At 37.8% G+C, this 24,203-nt stretch overlaps 1 protein-coding gene across 2 annotated transcripts in view; it reads left to right on the top strand.

Annotated features, from left to right (window-relative positions):
- The window catches only part of LOC133650700 (E3 ubiquitin-protein ligase RNF43), a 264,292-nt gene that overhangs the window by 233,089 nt on the left and 7,000 nt on the right, over window positions 1-24,203 (top strand). For both annotated transcript variants that reach the window (XM_062048259.1, XM_062048260.1), the window contains 5 exons: window positions 19,916-19,990; window positions 20,069-20,203; window positions 23,383-23,484; window positions 23,570-23,725; window positions 23,804-23,906. In XM_062048259.1, coding sequence (XP_061904243.1) covers window positions 19,916-19,990; window positions 20,069-20,203; window positions 23,383-23,484; window positions 23,570-23,725; window positions 23,804-23,906 — 571 coding nt within the window. The remainder of the gene's footprint in view (window positions 1-19,915; window positions 19,991-20,068; window positions 20,204-23,382; window positions 23,485-23,569; window positions 23,726-23,803; window positions 23,907-24,203) is intronic.

Below are 24,203 nucleotides of genomic sequence, written 5' to 3'. Positions count from 1 at the left end.
AGCTTCAATGTATATTATTTTGCTCCGATTAATCGTTTAATGAGTGATTAGAATAAATCCATCCATCCATTTTATACCGCTTATCCCTCTCGGAGATTGATGAAATCCAGACTGCATAGAGTTTTAGATATGACAATAGGGCGCACATCAGAGTGGTGGTGTGTTGTGGCGACAAATAATTTTTTTTGTTTTTATTTTTTTTAATGCACACATGTTAAAAATGCAATTTCAGTTTTGATGATTTGCATGTATTAGAACCAAAGAATGAAAGTTATGTTGAGCAGAAAATATGTTGTTTATTTCAACTATTGTCCTTAAAATACGCATTGAAGCTATGAAGTATGTTTCATCTGATTTCTGATTCATGATTACTAAAATTATCGATAGCTGTCGCCCTTTTTATGGTATATATTTGTTGTATCACATTTTCTGCTTTTTTTTAACTTTGTTCTTCTTTTGTCAGAAAGAGATAAAGTAAAAATAAAACACGGCACATGTCATGCATTGTGGTTGTTTTTTTATTGTTTTGTTTGTTTTTGTATCATACAACCTCAATTTAAAAGGCTCCACCGTTAATTTCAAGCTACGTGTTACAATCGCAACTACTATGTTACCAAGAAGTTTCACTTCATAACTATAGGAGGAAGACAGCAAAAAAGTATTTGAGGGTCAAATTCTTTACATTAAAGTGGATGCCTTCACAAAGCGTGTCCACAACGTAAATGCAGACTGCACCTGTTTTCAATGCCATTTAACCCTGCTATCATCACCACCCAGCCACAACCCTGTCTGCTCCTCATTTAGCCGAACGGCGTGTCCCTGTTCCACAGTAATGTGCCGAGCCGTTCTAAAGAAATGACAGGGCACGGAGAATCAGCCTCTGGCCTGAAGGCCCACAGCGCTGTACTCTGTCATTAGATACTTTAATGCCACAGCAGCAGTGCTGCATTCTCGCCTCATTTTTCTTCTCACCGCTGTTCTTTCGCTCTCTTTTTTTTTTTACCTAGTTTACTCTCACTCCATTGAGTCACACATACAATTCCAGTGTCTAATTTGCTTGTGCCCTGAATGATGTGGGTAGTCTCACTAAGAAGAGATTGTCCCAACAAAAACATTCAGTTTGATTGATTATTAAACTCTCGTACGTTTTAAATACACTCCAAATGGAGTTTGAAATGTCTGAATTGACATACTGAATATTTTACTGTTAAAAAGGGCAAACCTAACATAGTCATGTACAGTATATGTCCATAGAATAGGGCTATTCAACTTCCAGTTCAAAACATTTTGAATGATTATGTTGTATAGTAGGGCTGCAACTAATGACTATTTTGATAGTCGACTATAGTCATCGACTATCTTAACGATTAGTCGACTATACTTATCGACTATCTTGACGATTAGTCGACTATACTCATCGAATTGCTTAACGATTAGTCGACTATACTCATTGACTATCTTAACGATTAGTCGACTATACTCATCGAATATCGTATCGATTAGTCGACTATGCTCATCGGATATGTAACGATTAGTCGACTATACTCATCGAATATCGTAACGATTAGTCGACTATCTTAGCGATTAGTCGACGATAGTCATCGACTATCTTACCGATTAGTCGACTATCTTAGCGATTAGTCGACTATTGTCAACGACTATGTTAACGATTAGTCAAATATAGTCATTGACTATCTTAATGATTAGTTGACTATAGTCTTCGACTGTCTTAATGATTAGTCGACTAATCGGATTATAAAGTGTACACATATTTAGTGGCTCTAATTTAGCCATCGACTTGAATTTAGCTTGATATATTTTTAGGCATTTGCTTACTTACAACAAAGATGTTCATTCATTGAAATTAATCTATATTGTAACTTTGCTGATCAATACCCGAACGAAACTACCTTTGGCGTCATTTTCCCTCACTGGCGCGTTGTTTGGAAGCTATTCTTCATTGGTTGTTCTGCGGTTTGATTGGATGAATGCTGTGGGACGAAAACAACGTGGATCTAATTTGATTGGCTATTGTACTGACAGGCAGCACACACGCTGATACGGAGCGCTCCTGAATAACTTTTTAATCTTTTTAATCTTTGGGTTTTGGGGAAAGTAGCAAGTCATGTCAAGTCAAAAGGCTCAAGTCCAAGTGAAGTCATAAGTCATTGATGTTAAAGTCCAAGTCGAGTTGCAAGTCTCTTTACATTTTGTCAAGTCAAGTCTAAAGTCATCAAATTCATGACTCGAGTCTGACTCGAATCCAAGTCATTTGACTCGAGTCCACACCTCTGCAGAATACATGCTGATCATTAAAACAGCCACAATAGTGGGAGGAGAAGATGCAATTTATTTTCTTTATTTTTTCATATTTATAAATTGTGATTCATTAAAACTGAAACTGTTCTTTGGACGCTGTTTTGCATCTATATTTAGTATGCCAAAAAAGGACATGCAAAATGGCAGATGCGCAAAAATGGCTTTGGGAAAGGAGGTGATCACAATGCTTCTCCGTGCTCTGTATGTTTCTCAACATGTATGAACTGTCAAAAATAAAAATATAAGTGCTATTGTCTGTTCAGCAATATGTTTTCATATTTATATAGCTACTGGATGACTTAAAGGGCTGATTAAAACAAATTCAATTAATGCATTTTGCTGTCTGTTTTGTCTTAATGGCATTTGTTTTTTCATTTAGAAAATATATTACTGTATTATATATCCCCTGTAGGAAAAAATGTCATGCAATATGTATTTTTACTTGCATTTGGATCATCCCAGAGGTATGATTGTGCTGCAGTGACTTGGGATGTGTACCGTTCACATTTGAACCGATTCCCGGACTACTCAACGGTACAAATTCTCAGTACTTTTGTGTGTTAATAAATGTTAATTGGTTGATAATTAAATTTAATTTTTTTAAATTAGCCGATCATGATAACTGTTCTGTCCAGTTGTTGTATATTGTTTTCTTATGACATTTGAGTCTCATTTGCAATTTCAATTGCACGTCCAAGACATTAGATGGCAGTACTGTATAGGCTATTTTTTGTATGTTGTCTCACTAGGAAGTAGCTTTTTCCATTCAGTTGAATGTGTTATGTTGCGGCCTACAACGTGTTTTTACTATAAGTATTGTGCTTATTACATGCCAGCTGTTTGATTGTAACATTCATCTAAGTTGTAGTTTTTATTACCAAATTTGGAGGTGTTGAAATTGCTATGTAAAATTGCTAATGCTAATAGTCGCCTGTCTATGGCAAATCCAATGCATCAAGCTAGCACATTTTGAAAGAGTGGAGCCTTATGTGTGAGCGTTTTTCTACCAAACATACTTGCTTTGTTGGTGTTGAAAATTGCAACACTACTTAGGAGTCTGTGTGAATCCGCCCTGAAAGCTGCTTGAGTGATTGTTTCCTTGAGCTGGTGTTTAGTCTGCGACCACACGAGACGAGTGTGTAACTGGACGTCACGTCACGTGCAACAAAGATATCGAAATATGGCATCGTTTGATTTTACGTGATTTTACGTGAATCGATACCGCATAGTACAAACAGAATTCGGGCAATGCCAGAAGTACTGAATTGAATTTGGTACCCATCCTTAGTTGTGATGGTCCACTGCAGAGCTCATTGTCAGAGTGCTAAAAATTGTTTATGTTGGCTTGAGTGCTATTCTCTATTGCAGAAACGGTATTACAGACATATGTGTGTGTATATATATATATATATATATATATATATATATATATATATATATATATATATATATATATATATATATATATATATATATATATGTGTGTATATATATATATATATATATATATATTATATATTAGGGCGGTCAAGTGTTTTGTTTTTTACATCACACCAGTGACGTGCAGTCACTAGAGGCAGGTGAGGCCTTGCCTCACCTGCCATCATGGAAAGAAAAAAAATGTAAAAAGAAAAAAAAAATATTAAATTGTTATATGTATCCAGTGATTATACTATAAAGTTATTTTCCATTTCACTTCATCAGTTTTAGATTATTTTTATTCAAAATCGCTGAATTTTCACATTTGCCGTTCAAATACTGAGAAGAGACGAGGTGATCAGCAGCCAGTTGAGGCACGTAACTCAGTTGTGCCTCAACATGGATTGCGGACTCGGCTAACTGCTGGCCTGCTGTGCAGTGAGACCGTATTGCTATATGAACTATATTATACATTTCCATAGTTTAGTTAGCTGAGGTATATAATGTACAGTGTATTTTGTCAACAACTGTATGTGTGTAAAGTATTTCTTGTGCTGAGCAATCATAAAACTGCTGCGAAGACGCACTGTGTGAGGCTCGCAGTAATCCCGCCTCCTGGTGGTAGAGAATGCAACCCCCGCCGTAGAATGCACCCCCTGACGGTAGTGTTATATCAACGAAAGCCCACACTTAAACTTTCCACGTGCAAGATTGAATCTATTTAAAAAAGATATTTAATAAGAATCCAAAAAGTGCAAAAACAATAATATTCGTGTTGGAGGAGTTGTGAATGACAGGGCCACAACATTAGGTACACCTGCAGACTGCAGCACAGATTTCATATTTCATTCATTCACAACCTCTACAACACGAACATTATTGTTTTTGCACTTTTTGGCTTCTTATTGAGCTGCTGCATTTCTTGGTTGGGTTGTTTTTCTTTTGAGTAATTTCTACATTTTTAAAAGGGGAGGAATGTAATAGAGTGATCTATGTTTGTCTGTTGCCATCTCCTGGTTAATGTTGGCTATAGCGTACTGGGGTTACTTTTTGGTTGGCCAACGATTTACGTGGTGTTGCGCACCTGACGTCAAGTGTGTTGAGTCTGTTCTGAAGTCTACAGTAAAGAGACGTACTTCATCACCTCGCCTGGTTATTGCCTCCAACCCAATATATTACATAAAGGTAAGACCATGATAACGTTTTTTTTATTAAATGTGCTTTTATGTGTGCTACAGTTTGTATGTGTAAAGTTATAAGTTAAAGTACCAATTATTGTCACACACACACTAGGTGTGGTGAAATTTGTCCTCTGCATTTGACCCATCCCTTGATCACCCCCTGGGAGGTGAGGGGAGCAGTGGGCAGCAGCGGCGCCGCGCCCGGGAATCATTTTTGGTGATTTAACCCCCAATACCAACCCTTGATGCTGAGTGCCAAGCAGGAAAGAATGCTGGTATGAGCTTCTAAACATAACCCATTAACTGCTACCAATCAAATGGTGAATAAGATACTCTTTAGGGTTCATATGTTTGTAAATCTGACTGTGATGAAGTCAGTGCCTCACCAGCCATGAACCTCACCGCACGTCACTGCATCACACTGTAAACCTGTGATTAATCACGCGTTATTTGTTTGCATAAATACAATTTGCTGAAGAAAATACCCCAATATTTGAGTACAAATGCAATTTGTTAGTCAGAATGTCATACAGGAACGTGTTTTAAATGTTTTACTGAACTGCAAGTCATTGATTTGCTCAAAATTTGGTGACTGAGTACAGGAAAATTAAGTGTACAATTGTAAAGTCTTTGCAGTTTGCAATAATCTTGTAAACAAGGTACAGTTACTAATCAATAATGTAGTGAACATACTCATAAACAACTTAACATAGTGTCCCATTTACTCTTCTTTCGTTTTAACAGTTCAAACAAACAAGCTTGTATACCTTTTTCAAATGACAATGCTGATCTCTTTTTTGGTACAATGCGACCTCAACTCGTTGTGATTATTTACAGATGTCCAACATTCTACAGGAAGCAATTTAGTCTGTAGTTGCAAGTTGATGCTCTTGTTTGTGTAGTACAGTTGGTTTGTCCTTGCTGTAATTGTGCTTCACCTAGATATTGTACGATGGATCAGCTGGCAACACTGTCGGCGCCCTCTTCGAATATTAAGAAGGTATTTTAAACTTGATGTGTGCCAATGATAAAAACAAGTTACCTTAGTTGTATCTAAAGTTCCGTTTGAAGCGAAATGGGCCGCCCCGCTTCGCAATCACAGACCGGGTAACAAATGGGCGTGTATTTCCGGTTCAGCCTTAAGTGTGTGTGTGTGTGTGTGTGCTTGTTCAACATTGCAATACCCCACAGGTAGGAGCATAACATGGGCACATACACCGTTGGTAAATGCAAAAACCTCATTGAAATAGGGCCGTGTGCACCATTTTTGCACTTTTTAGTAATTATGGACGTGTTGCCTGTGATCTGCTAATAGTACATGCATTGTTATAGTTTGTACACGCTGTTTGACGCGTGGTATTTGGATCTTAGTAGAGCAGGCTCTTTGTCTTTAGCTCTGTGGTGTACTTACAGATTGAATTTATGAAAACAGTTTAACTTTAACAATATCGCTACAATGATTATAAATAAAACCTAAAATCCACTTTACTTTGTTGGCCATCTTCTTGGTGGGCAGAGGAAGGAAGGGTGAGGAGGCAGTGTTGACAATGCTATGGATACTTAAATGAAATTCAATTAATTTTACATTACACATCACTTGTGGACTCTTAACTGAGGTAGCAAAACTAAAAAATGTTAAAATTCTGCTAAAAAAAAAAACATGTAAAAATCGCACAAAGTAGCACTGAGCACAGAAGCTAACACTTGCAACAAAGACCTGACAACAATTTGCACTGGAGAGCAATCAGCCATTTTTACAGACTAAACGTTGAAAACCAGACAGACTTTGACCATTAAGGGCACATACGATAAAGCTTTGATCTTAAGCAAAACCTGCAAAGCCACAGAAAACTGGCATACCTTGCAGTATCCTAAACCAAGTGACCCTTAAGTTTTAGTGTTTCAAAAACAATGACATGTGAGATAAAGACATGACTATGTCCCTCTGCTCAGGAGAGTACAATGTGATCCCAGGTTTGGCTCACAGACCACTCTTCAGCTTAGACGTAAACAAACAGAACTGGCTGGCCTCAATAGACCACCCACTGGCTATATGTGGTGTTTGTTCAGTTTGAGCTCTTATTAGTACAACATTACTCGAATTGAGATGTAGGAAACACTCTTGGTTTCTTTGTTTCTGTGCTTTGTGTGTGTGAATCTGATATCTGGTCCAGCACACAGCACCCAGTTCATTTACATAAACACTGATTCTTGTGTCGAGCAGCACAAAAGCCTAACAGACCTCTGATTCAGTAAAAAAAAAAAATAATAATAACTACGCTTGCAAGAAAGTATTGCTTGCCTTATCTAGAACCAGATACTGTATATGACGACCGTTAAAAGAGCACGTACAAGATAATGACCTTTTTTCGTCAGGCACGCTTTCTCCAGTGATGCATTTTTCAAGGCAGTACTCAAGTTGAATGAACATTAGAGATGTTTGGTTTTGGGGGCCACATCTCCAGAAAGCTAAGGACCAGGGAACCAAAGTTATCCCTTTACTAAGTCTTATTTTGTATATTACGTAAAACTAGTTTCCTCTACAGTAGACATTTGGTTTTTGTTTATAATTTTGTCAGAGTTACAGGAGTGCTATGCTATTTTTAAGGTTCTTCTGCAAAGATGGTAGTCAAAATCAACTCAATGACAACATTTTAAGAATCTGCTGCAAAAATGTGGGTCTCTCACAAGTTTTTTGAACTGAACTCAAGGGCCACCAGTTGAATAGCCCAAATTATGAAAAAAGAGGGGACCGAACCTTAAAGAACACTACTAGTTTAACTAAGGAAGTTAAAAAAAAATACTACTGACTGTATCTGAAGTAAACAAGCTACAGCAACACCTTAGTTACATGTATAATGTTAGGGAAAAAATGTGTGAAAAATTGCCAAAAAGGACATGATATATAGGGGAGCCTTGAGGAACACCTCAGTTATGTATTTAACAAGTTTGGACCCTAGTGTTTTATGTTTGCTAGCAAGGTTCAAACGTCGATGCAAGGATCTGCCAATGTGTTTACAGTGGTCCAAGTTCCTCTATACAACAGGAGCACTCCATGGTTTTTAGGAATTTGCTTCGAAATTGTTTGTCTCTCAAGTTTTGAACTGAACTAAGAGGCCGGTAGGGTTCCTCTCCCAGGCCGGATTTGGCACCCACGCCTGCAGTTGAATAATTATATTGTGCTGCTGGCTCTCTGTCCCGTGCATAGTGTCATCAGGTCCTAGTTTACCATTCAAACAGATGACTTGAATATTGCTTGTTATTTTGAGTTCTATGCACAGTAATCTGTCTCACACAAAGGGCGGTTTCACATGACCAGGAAACCTCTTATTTACATATAGGAACCCGTTTAGAACCCCTATTGAGTCAGTCACGCTTCAGTTGCCAACTCGTCTGTGTTGAACCATTTCTAAAATTCCAGTCAACCGTGTCATTATTTAACATTCTAAACATGGCTAATGTAAATTTTGAAAGTGGTTCAGCTGTCTGTTCGTTCATTAATTATTTTAAATTTTAGTGGAGTCCATTTCCTGCTGGTCTGTCATACAAGGTAGCTAACGTGGCTGTAACTAGTGAACCACGATGTCAATCGATTTTAAAATAAAAACAACATTCAAACAGGAAAATGTGATTAATTATTCTAATATGGAAGTAAATAATGCATGTAATTACTTTATAATTAATGAGCTTTCTGCTCAGCCTTCTTTTCATAAAACTTGGGGCCGCACTTGGGTTTTAGGGCTATACACTTATTGACATTTAGCCCTTCCTTTAACCTTACAGAAGAATTGAGACAATACTTGCTTAACATGAACACAAAAAGTCAAGGGCTAAAACAAGGTGAAAGGGGGAGAATTGTGATGCAGCCTTACTCAACTGACTAGTCACTCACCCATCTATTCAACTCCTAAATCACAGCTAAGAACCATAAACAATTTTCCCAATTTTACAGAACAGTCAAAATAAAAATATACACATAGGGAGGAAAATGCTATAACCAACTGCCATAAGTTAAAAAAATGTGTAGACATGTGTGTCCAAACGTTTTCCTCTTAAGACAGAATATAGAAAATTAAATGGTGCAAGGGGGTCGCTTTGATACCCTTCACATTTTAATTTATAAACATGTTCGCTTTTGTCAATCCAATGGGGGTCAAGATGTTAAGCCAGAGGTGTTCAATAAAGGAGTGCAGCAAAGATTTAACATGAATGTTTTATTCATTTAACCTTATTTTAAATATAGTGGTGTCAAAAATAACAGGTTTATTGTGCTCATTGTGATTAGGGCTGCAACCAACAACTAATTTGATAATCGATTAAACTGTCGATTATTACTTCGATCAATCGATTAATAATCAAGTAAAAGAGACAAACTACATTTATATCCTTTCCAGTATTTTATTGGAAAAAAACAGAATACTGGCACCATACTTATTTTGATTATTGTTTCTCAACTGTTTGTAAATGATGCAGATTATAAATAAATGTTTATTAAAAAAAATAAAATAAAAAAAAAAGGAGCCACTGCGCATGCGCATAGCATAGATCCAACAAATCGATGACTAAATTAATTGCCAACTATTTTTATAATCGATTTTAATCGATTAGTTGTTGCAGCCCTAATTTGAACACTGATACAGTTTGCAATTAAAAAAAGGACGAGTGAACATCCCAGTAAACAAAGTAAAGACTACATAAACAAATTGTGACAACGTTACCGACACATCACCTGCTGCAAAACATCCAATCGTTTTCTCCTTTGCTGCATACTTTTAGTGTGGGGACAAGTGTCTCCAATATTGTCCACACCTGTCTCCATCTAAACACAGCAGTGCGTTTTTAAACACACGGCAGGAAGCGAGGAAAAATGACGTTAAACCAAGCGCTTGGCTCCGTTTACTCCGAGGGGAAATCTCCGCAGCAAAATCGGTGTTGTTGGTCCGCCATGATTATCAATCCAAACGACGCTTGTGCGCATGCGCCTGACTTCGTGCTGCCGAAAATGCATTAATAAATGACGTTTTTTCGGTAATTAAAAAATTAAACGGTTATATTAACCGTCAGGAATTTTATCGCATATTATCACTGTACCGTTTACTGTTACATCCCTTGTCCATTAAAAAGTAAAAAGTCAAGGGCGGTCACGGCATGTCAATGTTGCTCAATTTTTTTGGACATTACGGCGAAAGACGAGGGCAGTCGCGCCACTTGCCGCAGTTACCACGGCTAAATTCGAGCCCTGCAACTACAGTACATACGCTGTCTGGCTAGCTGTGTACAAAACCCAAAACCAGTGAAGTTGGCACGTTGTGTAAATCGTAAATAAAAACAGAACACAATGATTTGCAAATCCTTTTCGACCTATATTCAATTGAATAGACTGCAAAGACAAGATACTTAACGTTCGAACTGGTAAACTTCGTTATTTTTTGCAAGTATGAGTTCATTTGGAATTTGATGTCTGCAACATGTTTCAAAAAAGCTGGCACAAGTGGCAAAAAAGACTGAGAAAATTGAGGAATGCTCATCAAACACTTATTTGGAACATCCCACAGGTGAACAGGCTAATTGGGAACAGGTGGGTGCCATGATTGGGTATAAAAGCAGCTTCCATGAAAGGCTCAGTCATTCACAAAGAAGGATGGGGCGAGGGTCACCACTTTGTCAACAAATGCGTGAGCAAATTGTCGAATAGTTTAAGAACAACATTTCTCAACGAGTTATTGCAAGGAATTTAGGGATTTCACCATCTACGGTCCGTAATATTATCAAAAGGTTCAGAGAATCTGGATAAATCAGTGCACGCAAGCGATGATCCCTCAGGTGGTACTGCATCAAAAAGCGACATCAGTGTGTAAGGGATATCACCACATGGGCTCAGGAACACTGCAAAAAGAACCATCCGGATTGTTATAGGCGCAAAGTTCAACAGCCAGCATCTGTGATGGTATGGGGGTGTATTAGTGCCCAAGGCATGGGTAACTTACACATCTGTGAAGGCGCCATTAATGCTGAAAGACACATACAGGTTTTGGAGCAACATATGTTGCCATCCAAGCAACATTATCATGGATGCCTTTGCTTATTTAAGTTAAAGTACCACTGATAGTCACACACACACTAGGTGTGGTGAAATTACGCTCTGCATTTAACCCATCCCTTTGTTCCATCCCCTGGGAGGTGAGGGGAGCATTTCAGCAAGACAATGCCAAGCCACGTGTTACAACAGCATGGCTTCGTAGTAAAAGAGTGTGGGTACTAGACTGGCCTGCCTGTAGTCCAGACCTGTCTCCCATTGAAAATGTGTGGCGCAATATGAAGCGTAAAATACGACAACGGAGACCCCGGACTGTTGAACAACTTAAGCTGCATATCAAGCAAGAATGGGGAAGATCTCCACCTGAAAAGCTTCAAAAATTGGTCTCCTCAGTTCCCAAACGTTTACTGAGTGTTGTTAATAGGAAAGACCATGTAGCACAGTGGTAAAAGTGCCAACTTTTTTGCAATGTGTTGCTGCCATTAAATTCTAAGTTCATGAATATTTGCAAAAATAATGCTCTCTGCAGCTCGCTTTTCATCGCGGACATAGAGCGACAGAAGTAAAGAGTCTCTAAACACGAGTACAGTCTACAATACCAACAGAAATAAATGCGACATTTGTTGCCAGTTGTTTTTGATTAAAAAAGAATGACTAAAAGGATTGGAGAAATCTTTAGGGAAAACAATTCTCAACAAAGTACATTATACAATAAGCAGCAACAATTGAAAAATAGAGGAAAACAATATTATGTAAGAAAAATATATGTTAATACTATATTCAATAGTAACAGATTTGCTTTACATGTATGTATACATTTTTTTGCGTTTTTAAAGAAAATATAAGCGTCTATTCGTGTCGTTCTAGCCATTACCAGGTCCTAAATGGCTGTCAAAGTGTAACAACTTGTCGGAATATGTCCTCAGCCTTCTACTTTCCAGGTGAGATGCATGATTTACGATCTATAATAAACTTCCAAAGAGCAGGGAAGTAGAGAAGCAGCTGACCACTCGATGATGTAAACATAGGGACACACAGTAGTGTCACATCGCTGCTATAAATTGTTCATCTGCGTTAGCGCTTATGATAATCTGTAATACTTGGTTAATATTTAAGTCACGAAATGTAAATGGAGCATTGTTGGCGCTTTTTGGATGGTTATTTATTGAATTTTATGGGCGGCACAGAGGACCTCCCATTGACTCCGCTGTAAGCTGACTTTTATTTACGTTTATTTAATATTTGCAATGCTTTTTTTTTTTTAATCCATCTGTCGTCATGTCATGTCTCAAGTGCAGTTCCCAATTAATCCTGCCAATAATGATTTTTTTGTTATCAAATTAATCTGTTGATACTTTTTTCGGTTCATAGGTTAATCGGATACCAACAAAAACAAAATACATTTGGAGTTTTCAGCATTATATTTAATGCATTTATGTAAAACACAACTTGTTGAACACTTTGGGCTTTATGTCTTCATTTTCTACTGCAAATGTACATTCCTTGTAATAAAATAAGAATATGGAGGTTGATGTGTCTGCAACACTGTACAGAAATACAATTAAAATATATTGTGAAAATGTAAATAAAAAGTGCCCAAATAGTTATTCATTCCTTTTTTAGTGGCAGCATAAAAACCTCAAATACAAAGCCAAAGAATGGACACTTTGTGCTCTTGTTTTATGCCTGTTTTGAGAGGCAGAGGTGCAGGAGGAGTTCCTTTATGACATCTCATGTACACAAAGGAGGTATCTGTTTCTTGCTTGTCATGTATTAACTTTCCCCTTTTGAAGTGTTAAAAAGTTATCGGAGTTTAACGGCGGCACTAGACAAACAAGGTTTTTCATTAACTTGTTAAACAGATCAACAGAGTGACATTTTTACCTTCCACCAGTCCTACCCCAGAAGTGTGTGTGTGTGTGTGTGTTTGTGTGTGCGTGTGTGTGTGTGAACACGTCTCATTTGTTGGAATCGCTGACTAGGCGTTCACATGTTTACTCTCTTTGTTAGATGTTCGCAGAATGAGCATTTTGTGGGCCTGGGCGTTTCATCGATTTTATCAATAAATCAAAGTTTTTTGTTGCAGGAGATTTACAAAAGAATTATGTTTTTCTCCTCTTGCCACGCATACTTTTTATCCCCAGGAGCTTCCGTAACATTTGTCCTCCCCGTCATTTCGTTAGCAGAGATTCACACATACACAGCGACAACATGGCGGCTGCTAACAAGAGCAAGAAAGACAAGAAAAGTGTCGTCAGTGGTTTGGATTTGTGACAAAAGGCGTGCAACAATTGACAGCACACTGCAAAGTTTATTTGAAAAAGACAGCAGCACAACAAACTTATTCCAGCATCTGAAAAAGGGGCATCCAGCCAGGTGGGGGAAATGCTACAAGAAGGCGAACAAGACCGTAACAATGAACAAACTCCTGCTAAAAAGCAGCCTAGTGTGGTGGAATCATTTACTTGAAGGGAAACTGCACTTTTGGGGGAATTTTCACAATTCCTATGTAAGACAAGAATTGTTTTTATCCATTCTAACTAGTAAATAAACACTAGCAAATGTCAGCTATCAGTGAAGGTAATAGAAAAACCTCCAAAATCCTCCATCAACTTATATACACGCTGTAAGTATATATATATATATATATAATGTAGTAACAGACACATTCATACAGTCATGTAATATTTACATATTTTACTCAATTTAAGCATCACAACTTTCGCTATTTCCTTCAACAACCTGCTCAGTGGCCTTGTGGTTAGAGTGTACACCCTGAGATCGGTAGGTTGTGAGTTCAAAACCCGGCCGAGTCATACCAGAGACTATAAAAATGGTACCCATTACCTCCCTGCTTGGCACTCAACATCAAGGGTTGGAATTGGGGGTTAAATCACAAATGATTCCCGGGCGCGGCCACCGCTGCCGCTCACTGCTCCCCTCACCTCCCAGGGGGGTGAACAAGGGGATGGGTCAAATGCAGAGGACACATTTCACAATGTATGTGTGTGTGACCATCTTTGGTCCTTTAATATAACTTTAATATAACTTAATTAACAACTACTAATCATGGCAGACTTCATGAGAGACAACAAAGACTACTTTGATGATCCAAAGCCTTTTATTGTTGAGTCTAAATACACGGAGAATGAGCTACATGTTGATAACCAAATCTAACTATAGTGAAACACATAAGCATCACTATTGTTAAAGGCTGAACAAGAAATACAAACTATGAACATAATAAAACAATTTGGGCTTGATTTACTAAGCTCCAAACACCCCACAGTAAATAGCGTGTGAAATCTATAAAAGAGTGGGCGTGTTGCGTGCGATTTACTAAGATTGTTACAGCTGTTACATATACTGTAATATTGTACATGTTAGTTGTTATATATTGTATATATAATATAAAAATATAATATATCAGTATATATCCTATACTGTACATATGTTATGTAAATATTACGTATATATGTTATATTTTATATTGCTTTTAGTCTATTTTATACCTGCATTGTCCTTTCCATCTTTTCCATCATTTGTAACTGAGCTACTGTGTTGAACAATTTCCCTTGTGGATCATTAAAGTTTGTCTAAGTCTAATGTCTAAGTCTAATTGCTCATGCAATTGTAAAGTTGTGCAGACCACCTTATTTTAATGAGGATTTTGCGTGTACTATACAGGATTTCAACACGGAGACACTCATTTACTGCACATTAATGTTATCATGCTCATACCTGTGGCGTTTTGCTATGTTTTCAAACAAGCAGGAGATATGCACCACTTTTTATGGGCATTTTAGAAGCAGTCGTGCAATGCATTTACATTGACGCCACTTTTTTTTACAGCTGAAAGTGCGCTTATTTCTGAGAGGCTGCACATCACTGCTAAAGACAAAAAAAATGTATGCTTCTTTGAGGTTTTTTTTTCCATGTAGTAGATATGTTAATAATATATACTCTTATGAAAAAAGGAAGGCCATGAAAAAAAACACCAACACACGCCAAAATGCATCAATTAATTTTAATCGCCCCCTGAAGTCATCCAGCGGCTATAAAATTGTAAATGGAAATTGCCGAACAGACAAAATATCTAATATATTTTTTATTTCTAACCGTCCAAATATGTTGACACACACACTTAGAACAGAGGATTCCTGTCTGTCTACCGTCCTGATCCTGTAGCCGTGTGTGGAACTGTGTCAGTTTGCACATCCTTCCCACACTTGCTAAATAAAACGCTAAACAGTGATGAGTGGTGATAAATCACAATGCGTGTGGTAAATAATTAGATTTGCATCATTTGTTTTGATGATCAGAATTTATTTTGCATATTCTTGAAGACTGAGATGCAAAATGGATTGCACGCCTAATTCTGCTCACCTAACAGACGCAATGCGCTTTACACACATTTAATAGATCCGCTTTGCGTGTGCTATCAGGTTTGCACATGTTTTAGTACATGAAAACCTTTAGTAAATCTGGCCCTTACTATACAATCAGATGTTAATGAAGAATTAATCATAATCCTCACGCAGATTAAAAAAAAAAAAAGACGCTTTCGAGCACGTTTCTCTGTTGAATGTCAAAGTTCACCAACTTCTCGGTTTAAAGGCCTACTGAAATGAATTTTTTTTTATTTAAATGGGGATAGCAGATCCATTCTATGTGTCATACTTGATCATTTCGCGATATTGCCATATTTTTGCTGAAAGGATTTAGTAGAGAACATCGACGATAAAGTTCGCAACTTTTGGTCGCTGATAAAAAAAGCCTTGCCTGTACCGGAAGTAGCGTGACGTCACAGATTGAAAGGCTCCTCACATTTCCCCATTGTTTACACCAGCAGCGAGAGCGATTCGGACCGAGAGATAGCGACGATTACCCCATTAATTTGAGCCAGGATGAAAGATTTGTGGATGAGGAACGTGAGAGTGAAGGACTAGAGTGCAGTGCAGGACGCATCTTTTTTCGCTCTGACCGTAACTTAGGTACAAGGACTAATTGGATGCTCTCCTTTTTCTATTGTGGATCACGGATTTGTATTTTAAACCACCTCGGATACTATATCCTCTTGAAAATGAGAGTCGAGAATGCGAAATGGACATTCACAGTGACTTTTATCTCCACGACAATACATCAGCGAAGCACTTTAGCTATGGAGCTAACGTGATAGCATCGGGCTTAACTGCAGATAGAAACAAAAGAAATAAACCCCTGACTGGAATGATAGACAGAAAATCAACAATACTATTAAACCATGGACATGTAAATACACGGTTAATGCTTCCCAGCCTGGCTAAGCTTAACAATGCTGTTGCTAACGACGCCCTTGAAGCTAACTTAGCAACGGGACCTCACAGAGCTATGCTAAAAACATTAGCTATCCACCTACGCCAGCCAGCCCTCATCTGCTCATCAACACCCGTGCTCATCTGCGCTCCAGCGATCGACGGAGCGACGAAGGACTTCACCCGATCATCCGTGCGGTCGGCGGCTAGCGTCGGATAGCGCGTCTGCTATCCAAGTCAAAGTCCTCCTGCTTGTGTTGCTGCAGCCATCCGCTAATACACCGATCCCACCTACAGCTTTCTTCTTTGCGGTCTTCATTGTTCATTAAACAAATTGCAAAAGATTCACCAACACAGATGTCCAGAATACTGTGGAATTTTGAGATGAAAACAGAGCTTTTTGTATTGGATTCAATGGTGTCCGCATACTTCCGTTTCAACGATTGACGTCACGCGCATACGTCATCATACATAGACGTCTTCAACCGGAAGTTTAGCTGGAAATTTAAAATTGCACTTTATAAGTTAACCCGGCCGTATTGGCATGTGTTGCAATGTTAAGATTTCATCGTTGATATATAAACTATCAGACTGCGTGGTCGGTAGTAGTGGGTTTCAGTAGGCCTTTAAGGCCTTAACGTTCTACGATCCAGGTGAGAGGCATGATTTACAATCTTGAATTAATTTTTACCACTTCAAAGGTGATGCAGAAGCTCACCAGCCTAGTATGGCAATAGCTGCGTAAGCTAGTTACTCTCTGTGATCACGGCAGTGCTAAAAGTACTTCCTTAACGTTAGTGCTTATAATAACAACATGGCTAATACTTGGTGAATATTTTGGTGACTACCATTAGCTTCATTGTTAGCCACCTTTTACTTGCCATGTACTACAAATTAGAATGCATGAAAAAAGAAATACATATTTGTTTTTGTCTTACATAAGTATGGTGAATAATGGGCAAAATTCCCCCCAAAAAGTGCAGTTCCCCTTTAAGATAATGTATAATAAGTACAGATGTGCGATAATATCGGGCTGCCGATATTGTCGGCCGATAAATGCTTAAAAATGTAATATCGTAAATTATCGGTATCGATTTCAAAGTTATCGGTATCGGTTTCAAAAAGTTGAATTTATGACTTTTTAAAACGCTGCTGTGTACAAGGACGTAGGGAGAAATATAGAGCGCCAATAAACCTTAATGGCACTGCCTTTACGTGCCGGCCCAGTCACATAATATCTACGGCTTTTCACACACACAAGCAAATGCATGCATACTTGGTCAACAGCCATACAGGTCACCACTTTACAACTTTAACACTGTTACAAATATGCGCCACACTGTGAACCCACACCAAACAAGAATGACAAACACATTTCGTGAGAACATCTGCACCGTAACACAACATAAACACAACAGAACAAATACCCAGAACCCGTTCCAGCACTAACTCTTCCTTCAATAATAAATATGGCAGTGCCATGTTGGCATTTTTTTTCCATAACTTGAGTTGATTTATTTTGGAAAACCTTGTTACATTGTTTAATGCATCCAGCGGGGCATCACAACAGAATTAGGCATAATAATGTGTTAATTCCATGACTGTATATATCGGTATCGGTTGATATCGGAATCGGTAATTAAGAGTTGGACAATATCGGATATCGGCAAAAAAGCCATTATCGGACATCTCTAATAATAAGGAAGGATCACAAATGAGAGCTATAACTAAAGCGGTCACTCTGCATGTCGATAAAGCTGCCCACATACTAAAACTATAGCGCCCTCTCAAAGTTGGAGTTTATTATTTATTTGCATACAATGTGCAATGCTCCATTTTTGTTTACAGATGTATTTGATTCAAAACAGAAGATTTAAATTTGCTTTTTTTTATCTTAATACTGGAGATCATTTATTAGAATTTAAAGTGTAATGTTACATTTTCTTTTACGAAAGTATTTCAAGACGGATGTTTTTGCTCTCCAGAGCAAGCTCTTAATTTAGTTATTTGACAATTAGTCTATACACAGTGCAATTTGTATTTGTTGTAATTTTGCTAAAAATAAGATGCAGTGTATGTTCATGTCATGTATCCTGTAAACTGTGGCCTTTTTTGTCTCATTTCAAGCTAATAGTTTTTGATCAATTAAAGCAAAACTTGTTTTGAATTATCAGTTATTTGTATTTATTGGTTTCTTTAAGAAGCAGAGTAAAAGTATCAAATCTATTTTTTTGTAAAAAAAACATATTTTATTTTTAGGCCATCTCGCCCAGATCTACCTTTTTGTAATATGTACTCCTGAGATGTGCACAACCAGTTATATAGCAAACAACAAAGGTTTGTTTGGAGATCAAATACACAACCTTTATTTCATGTGTTTGTTAATATTCTGTCCGTTCAAATAAACCTACTATAACATTGTTAATGCATAGACAAAAAAAAAAAATCAATCCATGCATCCATTTTCTATAATAATTTAAAAAAAAAAAAATATATATATATATATAGGCTTCTTTTTTGTTTTGGCAAAATTCTGGCAACTGAGCTGGCAGTTTTTTACTGTACGATGTATTGCCATTTTCACAGTGTATAATATGGGGAATAACTTGCTTTGAATGTAAAAGTCAAGCAGAAATGTAATTGCTGTACATGCAGTACTTGTATTTTTTTCTGTCAAAATTAAAATAAATAATTAAAATTAAAAAGTACTTCAGAAACTATATTATTTCCCGGCTTTCGCAGGCCATATAAAATGATGTGTTGGGCCAGATCTGTCCCCCGGATCTTGAGTTTTACACCTGTGCAGTTGTTCTCAAACCACTTCAGAAAACAGTTGGCTTTGCAAGTACCACTACACTGACTAACATTAAAATAAAGTAGTGTAATGGGCCTAACTATTTATTAAAAACAAGGCAGAGGTTGTTTTTATTTAAAAAGTATATTTAATATTTGTTTGCCACTGTAACATTACAAAGAGTTTAAACAGTAACACTATGTTTGGATATTTAGTTCAGTGACGGTGGCATTTAGTAACAAATGCAATTTCATCGCATGTTGAGCTTCTTTTTTTTCAGATTTAAATCCTATTTTGACGAGTCTTTGTTTTTTCAGGTTTAGATTCTTGTGTCCAATTTAGTTCTGATTTTTCAAAATCAAAACTTGAGTGTTTGGTTCAAAATGTTATATTTTTTTGTACTAAACTTTTGCCCCCAATTTAGCTCTATATATATTTGAATATTTTTATTACCAAAAGAAAATGGTATTCTTTGGTTTTTCAGTATGTAGCCTTTGGTGAAATTAAGTTTTGGATACTCCTGTTCTGACATATCTTGCATGGTAGCTCATCATAGGCTTACTTCTTCCACCATCCATTTTACCCTCTTTCATTTCTGTCAACCTTGTGTAAGGAATCGTTTGCTATGCATTGACTTTTCCTCTCTCTTTGATTAGAATGGTTAAGCACAGGAAGTGGAACTGTAGTTTCCCTTTATGATGTTTTCAGAGGAGAGCTGAACTAGTTTTCCCTCAGCGAGACTGCCACCTAGTGATGCTTTCGCGCTGTCAGTCCAGCCTTTGCAGAAGTGGGCCTACTACTACACCTGTCACACTTTTCTTGTGCATATTCAGTTGATTAAGCCTTGTCTATCCTGTGGTTTCTCCTCCAGGCTCACATGGCACTGGACAAGGGCGCTCAGGCTGTCATTTTCGATGTCAGCGATGATGCAAATGCAGCTGCTGAGGTGATTACAAAGACACCAGACTCTTTCAAGGACAAAGACGAGTCTTAGTTTTGCCATATTTCTGTGTGTCACACACAGCTGAGAGAAGCGGACTCCCTTCCACGCCCTGTCGTGCTGGTGGACGCTGACGATGCAGAGGAGTTGATGGGTCTGGTCAACAAGAACGAGGAGGCTCAAGTCTGTATTGAGATCTTGGTGGAGCAGCCCAAATGGGTAAGCTAGAACAATAGCGTTGTTAGTAAATACAAAACTTATTATTGGGGGTGTACCAATCCGATATCAATATCGAATATCGGCCTCGATATCAGCAAAAAAAACAAATATGATCATATAAGTAGTCGTGCAGTTTGTTTACTTGTGCACAACTCAACAGCCAGTTAACATCTGAATGTCTTCCAATAAGCACACAAGTTTGAGGTCTCGTTGTGAAAAGGTAAACATTGTCGACTATGGTCTACTCGGCGCTAGCAGCCACACAACAGCTAAGCACACAATAGCACACGAGCTAGACATATGTAATAGGTGTCTTCGAATTGAACAGTCGAAAAACATTTGTCAATGTGAACATGTATCACATAATTATAGTTACATATTACATATACAAAGTCTCCAAGACAGACATGTAGTAGAAAGTATTCAGTAACAAACGTGTCCGCATCTTTCAACTTTGTGTCATGCCCTGAATTTAATGAATTATTTTGACCAAAAGCTTCCGCCAAATCACAAATTAACACTCCACGTACAAAACATAAATCAGTTCCATCTCCACCTTTTCAACTTCCTAAAGCTGTAGAGATGGGCGAAATTTAAAATGATAACAATATATACATAGCAGCCTCCTGCGATAACGGTATATATCACAATATATTATATGGTTTGTAAATGATAATATACCCATTTCAAAACGGGTTACAAAGGCCCCTAGTCTAATTTGGCTGTCGATGTTTGCGTTGTATTATTTTCTCAAAACTATTATTAATATACCGTATTTTTCTGACTATAAGTCGCTCCGGAGTATACGTCGCACCGGTCGAAAATGCACAATAAAGAAGGAAAAAAACATATATACGTCGCACTGGAGTATAAGTCGCATTTATGGGGGAAATTTACTTGATAAAATCCAACACCAAGAATAGACATTTGAAAGGCAATTTAAAATAAATAAAGAATAGTGAACAACAGGCTGAATAAGTGTACGTTATATGACGCATAAATAACCAACTGAGAACGTGCCTGGTATGTTAACGTAACATATTATGGTAAGAGTCATTCAAATAACTATAACATATAGAACATGCTATACGTTTACCAAACAATCTGTCACTCCCGATCGCTAAATCCGATGAAATCTTCTTCCTCGTTGTCGCTCCTGGTATGTCCTTTCTGTCTGCTGCTCGATTGCTGTTCTCTGCTGCATATTTCACTACGTCCATCTTGTAATCTGCAGAATATGAGTTCCTTTTCGGTGCCATTTTAGTTCAGTCCTTCTCAGTTTTTATAAGTTACCGCCAATGTTGATGTGATCCATTTTAATAGCTACGGCAGTAGCATATAGCAGTTAGCATCCCGTGACCCACAATGCACTTCTGCCATGACCCTCCCCCGCCGAATTCTTATTGGGTGAGACCGGATGAGTGACCGCCATAAAGACCAATCATTTTATTCGGGCCGGTTACAAATTGTTATTACATAAACTTTGTAATTGTAAAAAAAATATAGACAATTGTCAAACAAATGTGTTTGTTAAACCACTAATGGTAACATACGCTAGCCGGTGGTGTTCTTGTTATATTTTTGGCTTTAAAAAATGTAACTGTGGGGAAGTAACAAACAACACCTTTAAGATATCAAGAATGCAGTTTATTAGTTAGTTAGTTAGTTTAGTCTTTATTTGAAGGGACAATGCACAGAAACATTAAGATCAAAGAACAATATGTTCTGCACCAGATTATAGCTAAATAGCTCATTCCCATCTGCAGTCCCTGGTTACCTAAATTAAAGAGATACAAAAAAACATGCAATAAAATTATAACAATACAATTATACTATAGCATGTAATCAAATTAAGAAAAGTCATAAAATGCCTTTTCGTTGACACATACTTATTATACATTACAACCACACCTCATTTACATCATCACACATACACAAGTGAAGTGAAGTGAATTATATTTATATAGCGCTTTTCTCTAGTGACTCAAAGCGCTTTACATAGTGAAACCCAATATCTAAGTTACATTTAAACCAGTGTGGGTGGCACTGGGAGCGGGTGGGTAAAGTGTCTTGCCCAAGGACACAACGGCAGTGACTAGGATGGCGGAAGCGGGGATCGAACCTGGAACCCTTAAGTTGCTGGCACGGCCACTCTACCAACCGAGCTATACCGCCCCACAATACAAATGCTCTTGGTCACATCTGTCATCATTTGTAAAACACAACCATGGTTTTAACACAGTGGTACGATTGGTACCGGGCCGCACAAGAAATAATTTTTAAAAATTATAATTTTTTTTAAAATTAAATCAACATAAAAAACACAAGATACACTTACAATTAGTGCATCAACCCAAAAAAACTCCCTCCCCCATTTATTTATGTTATTAATATTTATGGTTCCTACATTATATATCAATATAAATCAATACAGTCTGCAGGGATACAGTCCATAAGCACACATGATTGTATGTTTTTAAGGCAAAAAACAAAAAATACCCTGCACCCGGTCCGTGGGACAAATTTACTAGCGTTGACCGGTCCGCAGTGACAAATAGGTTGGGGACCACTGTTTTAACACACACCTCACAGCTTACAACAAAATGTTCTCATGCATAAATATATTACACATTAAGTTGACATGTCAAACATAGTGCCCACCTCAGTGACCATGTGAGCAGCTTTGATTGCTCCATTTACCGTAATGGAGGTGATTTTTATGAACTTATGTAGGAGATACATAATTAGCTGCTGTCTTATCAGCCGGGGTACTAACAATCCATACATTATTAGCCAGAGGGGATCTGTGATCGGCATTGAAAGGCAATGGCGATCACATACTTTTTCAAGATAATCGTCCGATACTAATCGGTGGCCGATTGAGCGACACATCCCTAATTAATATGATTTAGATATTACACTAATTTGCTTTTGCACCAACAACACAAATATAAGATATGTATATTTTGTTTAGTAAACACATATTGACCTACATTGGATTGGTTTTGGCATCTTTATGTACAAAATGGAGCAAAGTTGCCCCCATGTATTTTTTATGTATGCAACTAGATGGGAAACGTTTGAAGAGCCCAGATTTAAACAATAAGTGATGACTATGTTGCTTCTTTTTTTGCATGCCACAGTTATTATAATGCCGTAAACATGTGCTCCCATTTCAGCCACATTATGACGTGGGCATCCTCCTTACCGTTGTCTTGGCTATTTTGACCATCGTCCTCATCTTTGCTTTTCGCTACAAGTGCAAATCTAACAGAACTTGGGTAAGTGAAAGTGGCAACACTGTTAAAGCTTCAACCTACAATTCCGATTTCTAACCTGCACTCTTTGTCAATGTTGTCAATGCAGGACACGGCCCATCAGCAAACCGTCAATGCCATTAGTCGTTTGGAAACCAAAACCTACATCTCCCAGGGCTGCTCAGGCACACATCGCTCCCATGGCAGCAGTTCCAACTCCAGCCCAGTCTGTGCTATCTGCCTGGAGGAATTCCAGGACGGCCAAGTAAGAGGAATCCAACCTCATAACACAATTTAAACGGATGTTACACTAATTTTAATGTCCCTCCCTTTTTCAACCAAGCATTTGAGGATCATCTCCTGCGCTCATGAGTTTCACAAAGACTGTGTTGATCCTTGGCTGCTGGAGCGCCGCACCTGTCCTTTGTGCATGCACAACATCTTGGGTGAGCATTGGCCCTTTTCCAGACGCTTCATTGGGTATACCTATTGAGTGATAATGCAACTTTATCAAAGACATGCAACGATAAGAGAATGTACACAACACAAAACAAAAGGGCTTTATCTACTAAGGTCCCAAATAACAAGTGCTAAATAGCGTGTGCAAACTAAAAAAAAAAATGCATGTACTCGTGGGAGCGTGTTGCGGGTGATCTACTAAAACTGCATGCGCAATTGATAACAAGCAGTATTGCCAACTCCTAAGTAAGGAAAGTAGCTCTTGGCTGTCCTTAAAGTCGATA

Source organism: Entelurus aequoreus, linkage group LG05 (assembly GCF_033978785.1).
Source record: "Entelurus aequoreus isolate RoL-2023_Sb linkage group LG05, RoL_Eaeq_v1.1, whole genome shotgun sequence".
NCBI lineage: Eukaryota > Metazoa > Chordata > Actinopteri > Syngnathiformes > Syngnathidae > Entelurus > Entelurus aequoreus.
Note: the sequence above shows the minus strand (reverse complement) of the source record. Positions and strands in the feature narration are given on the sequence as shown.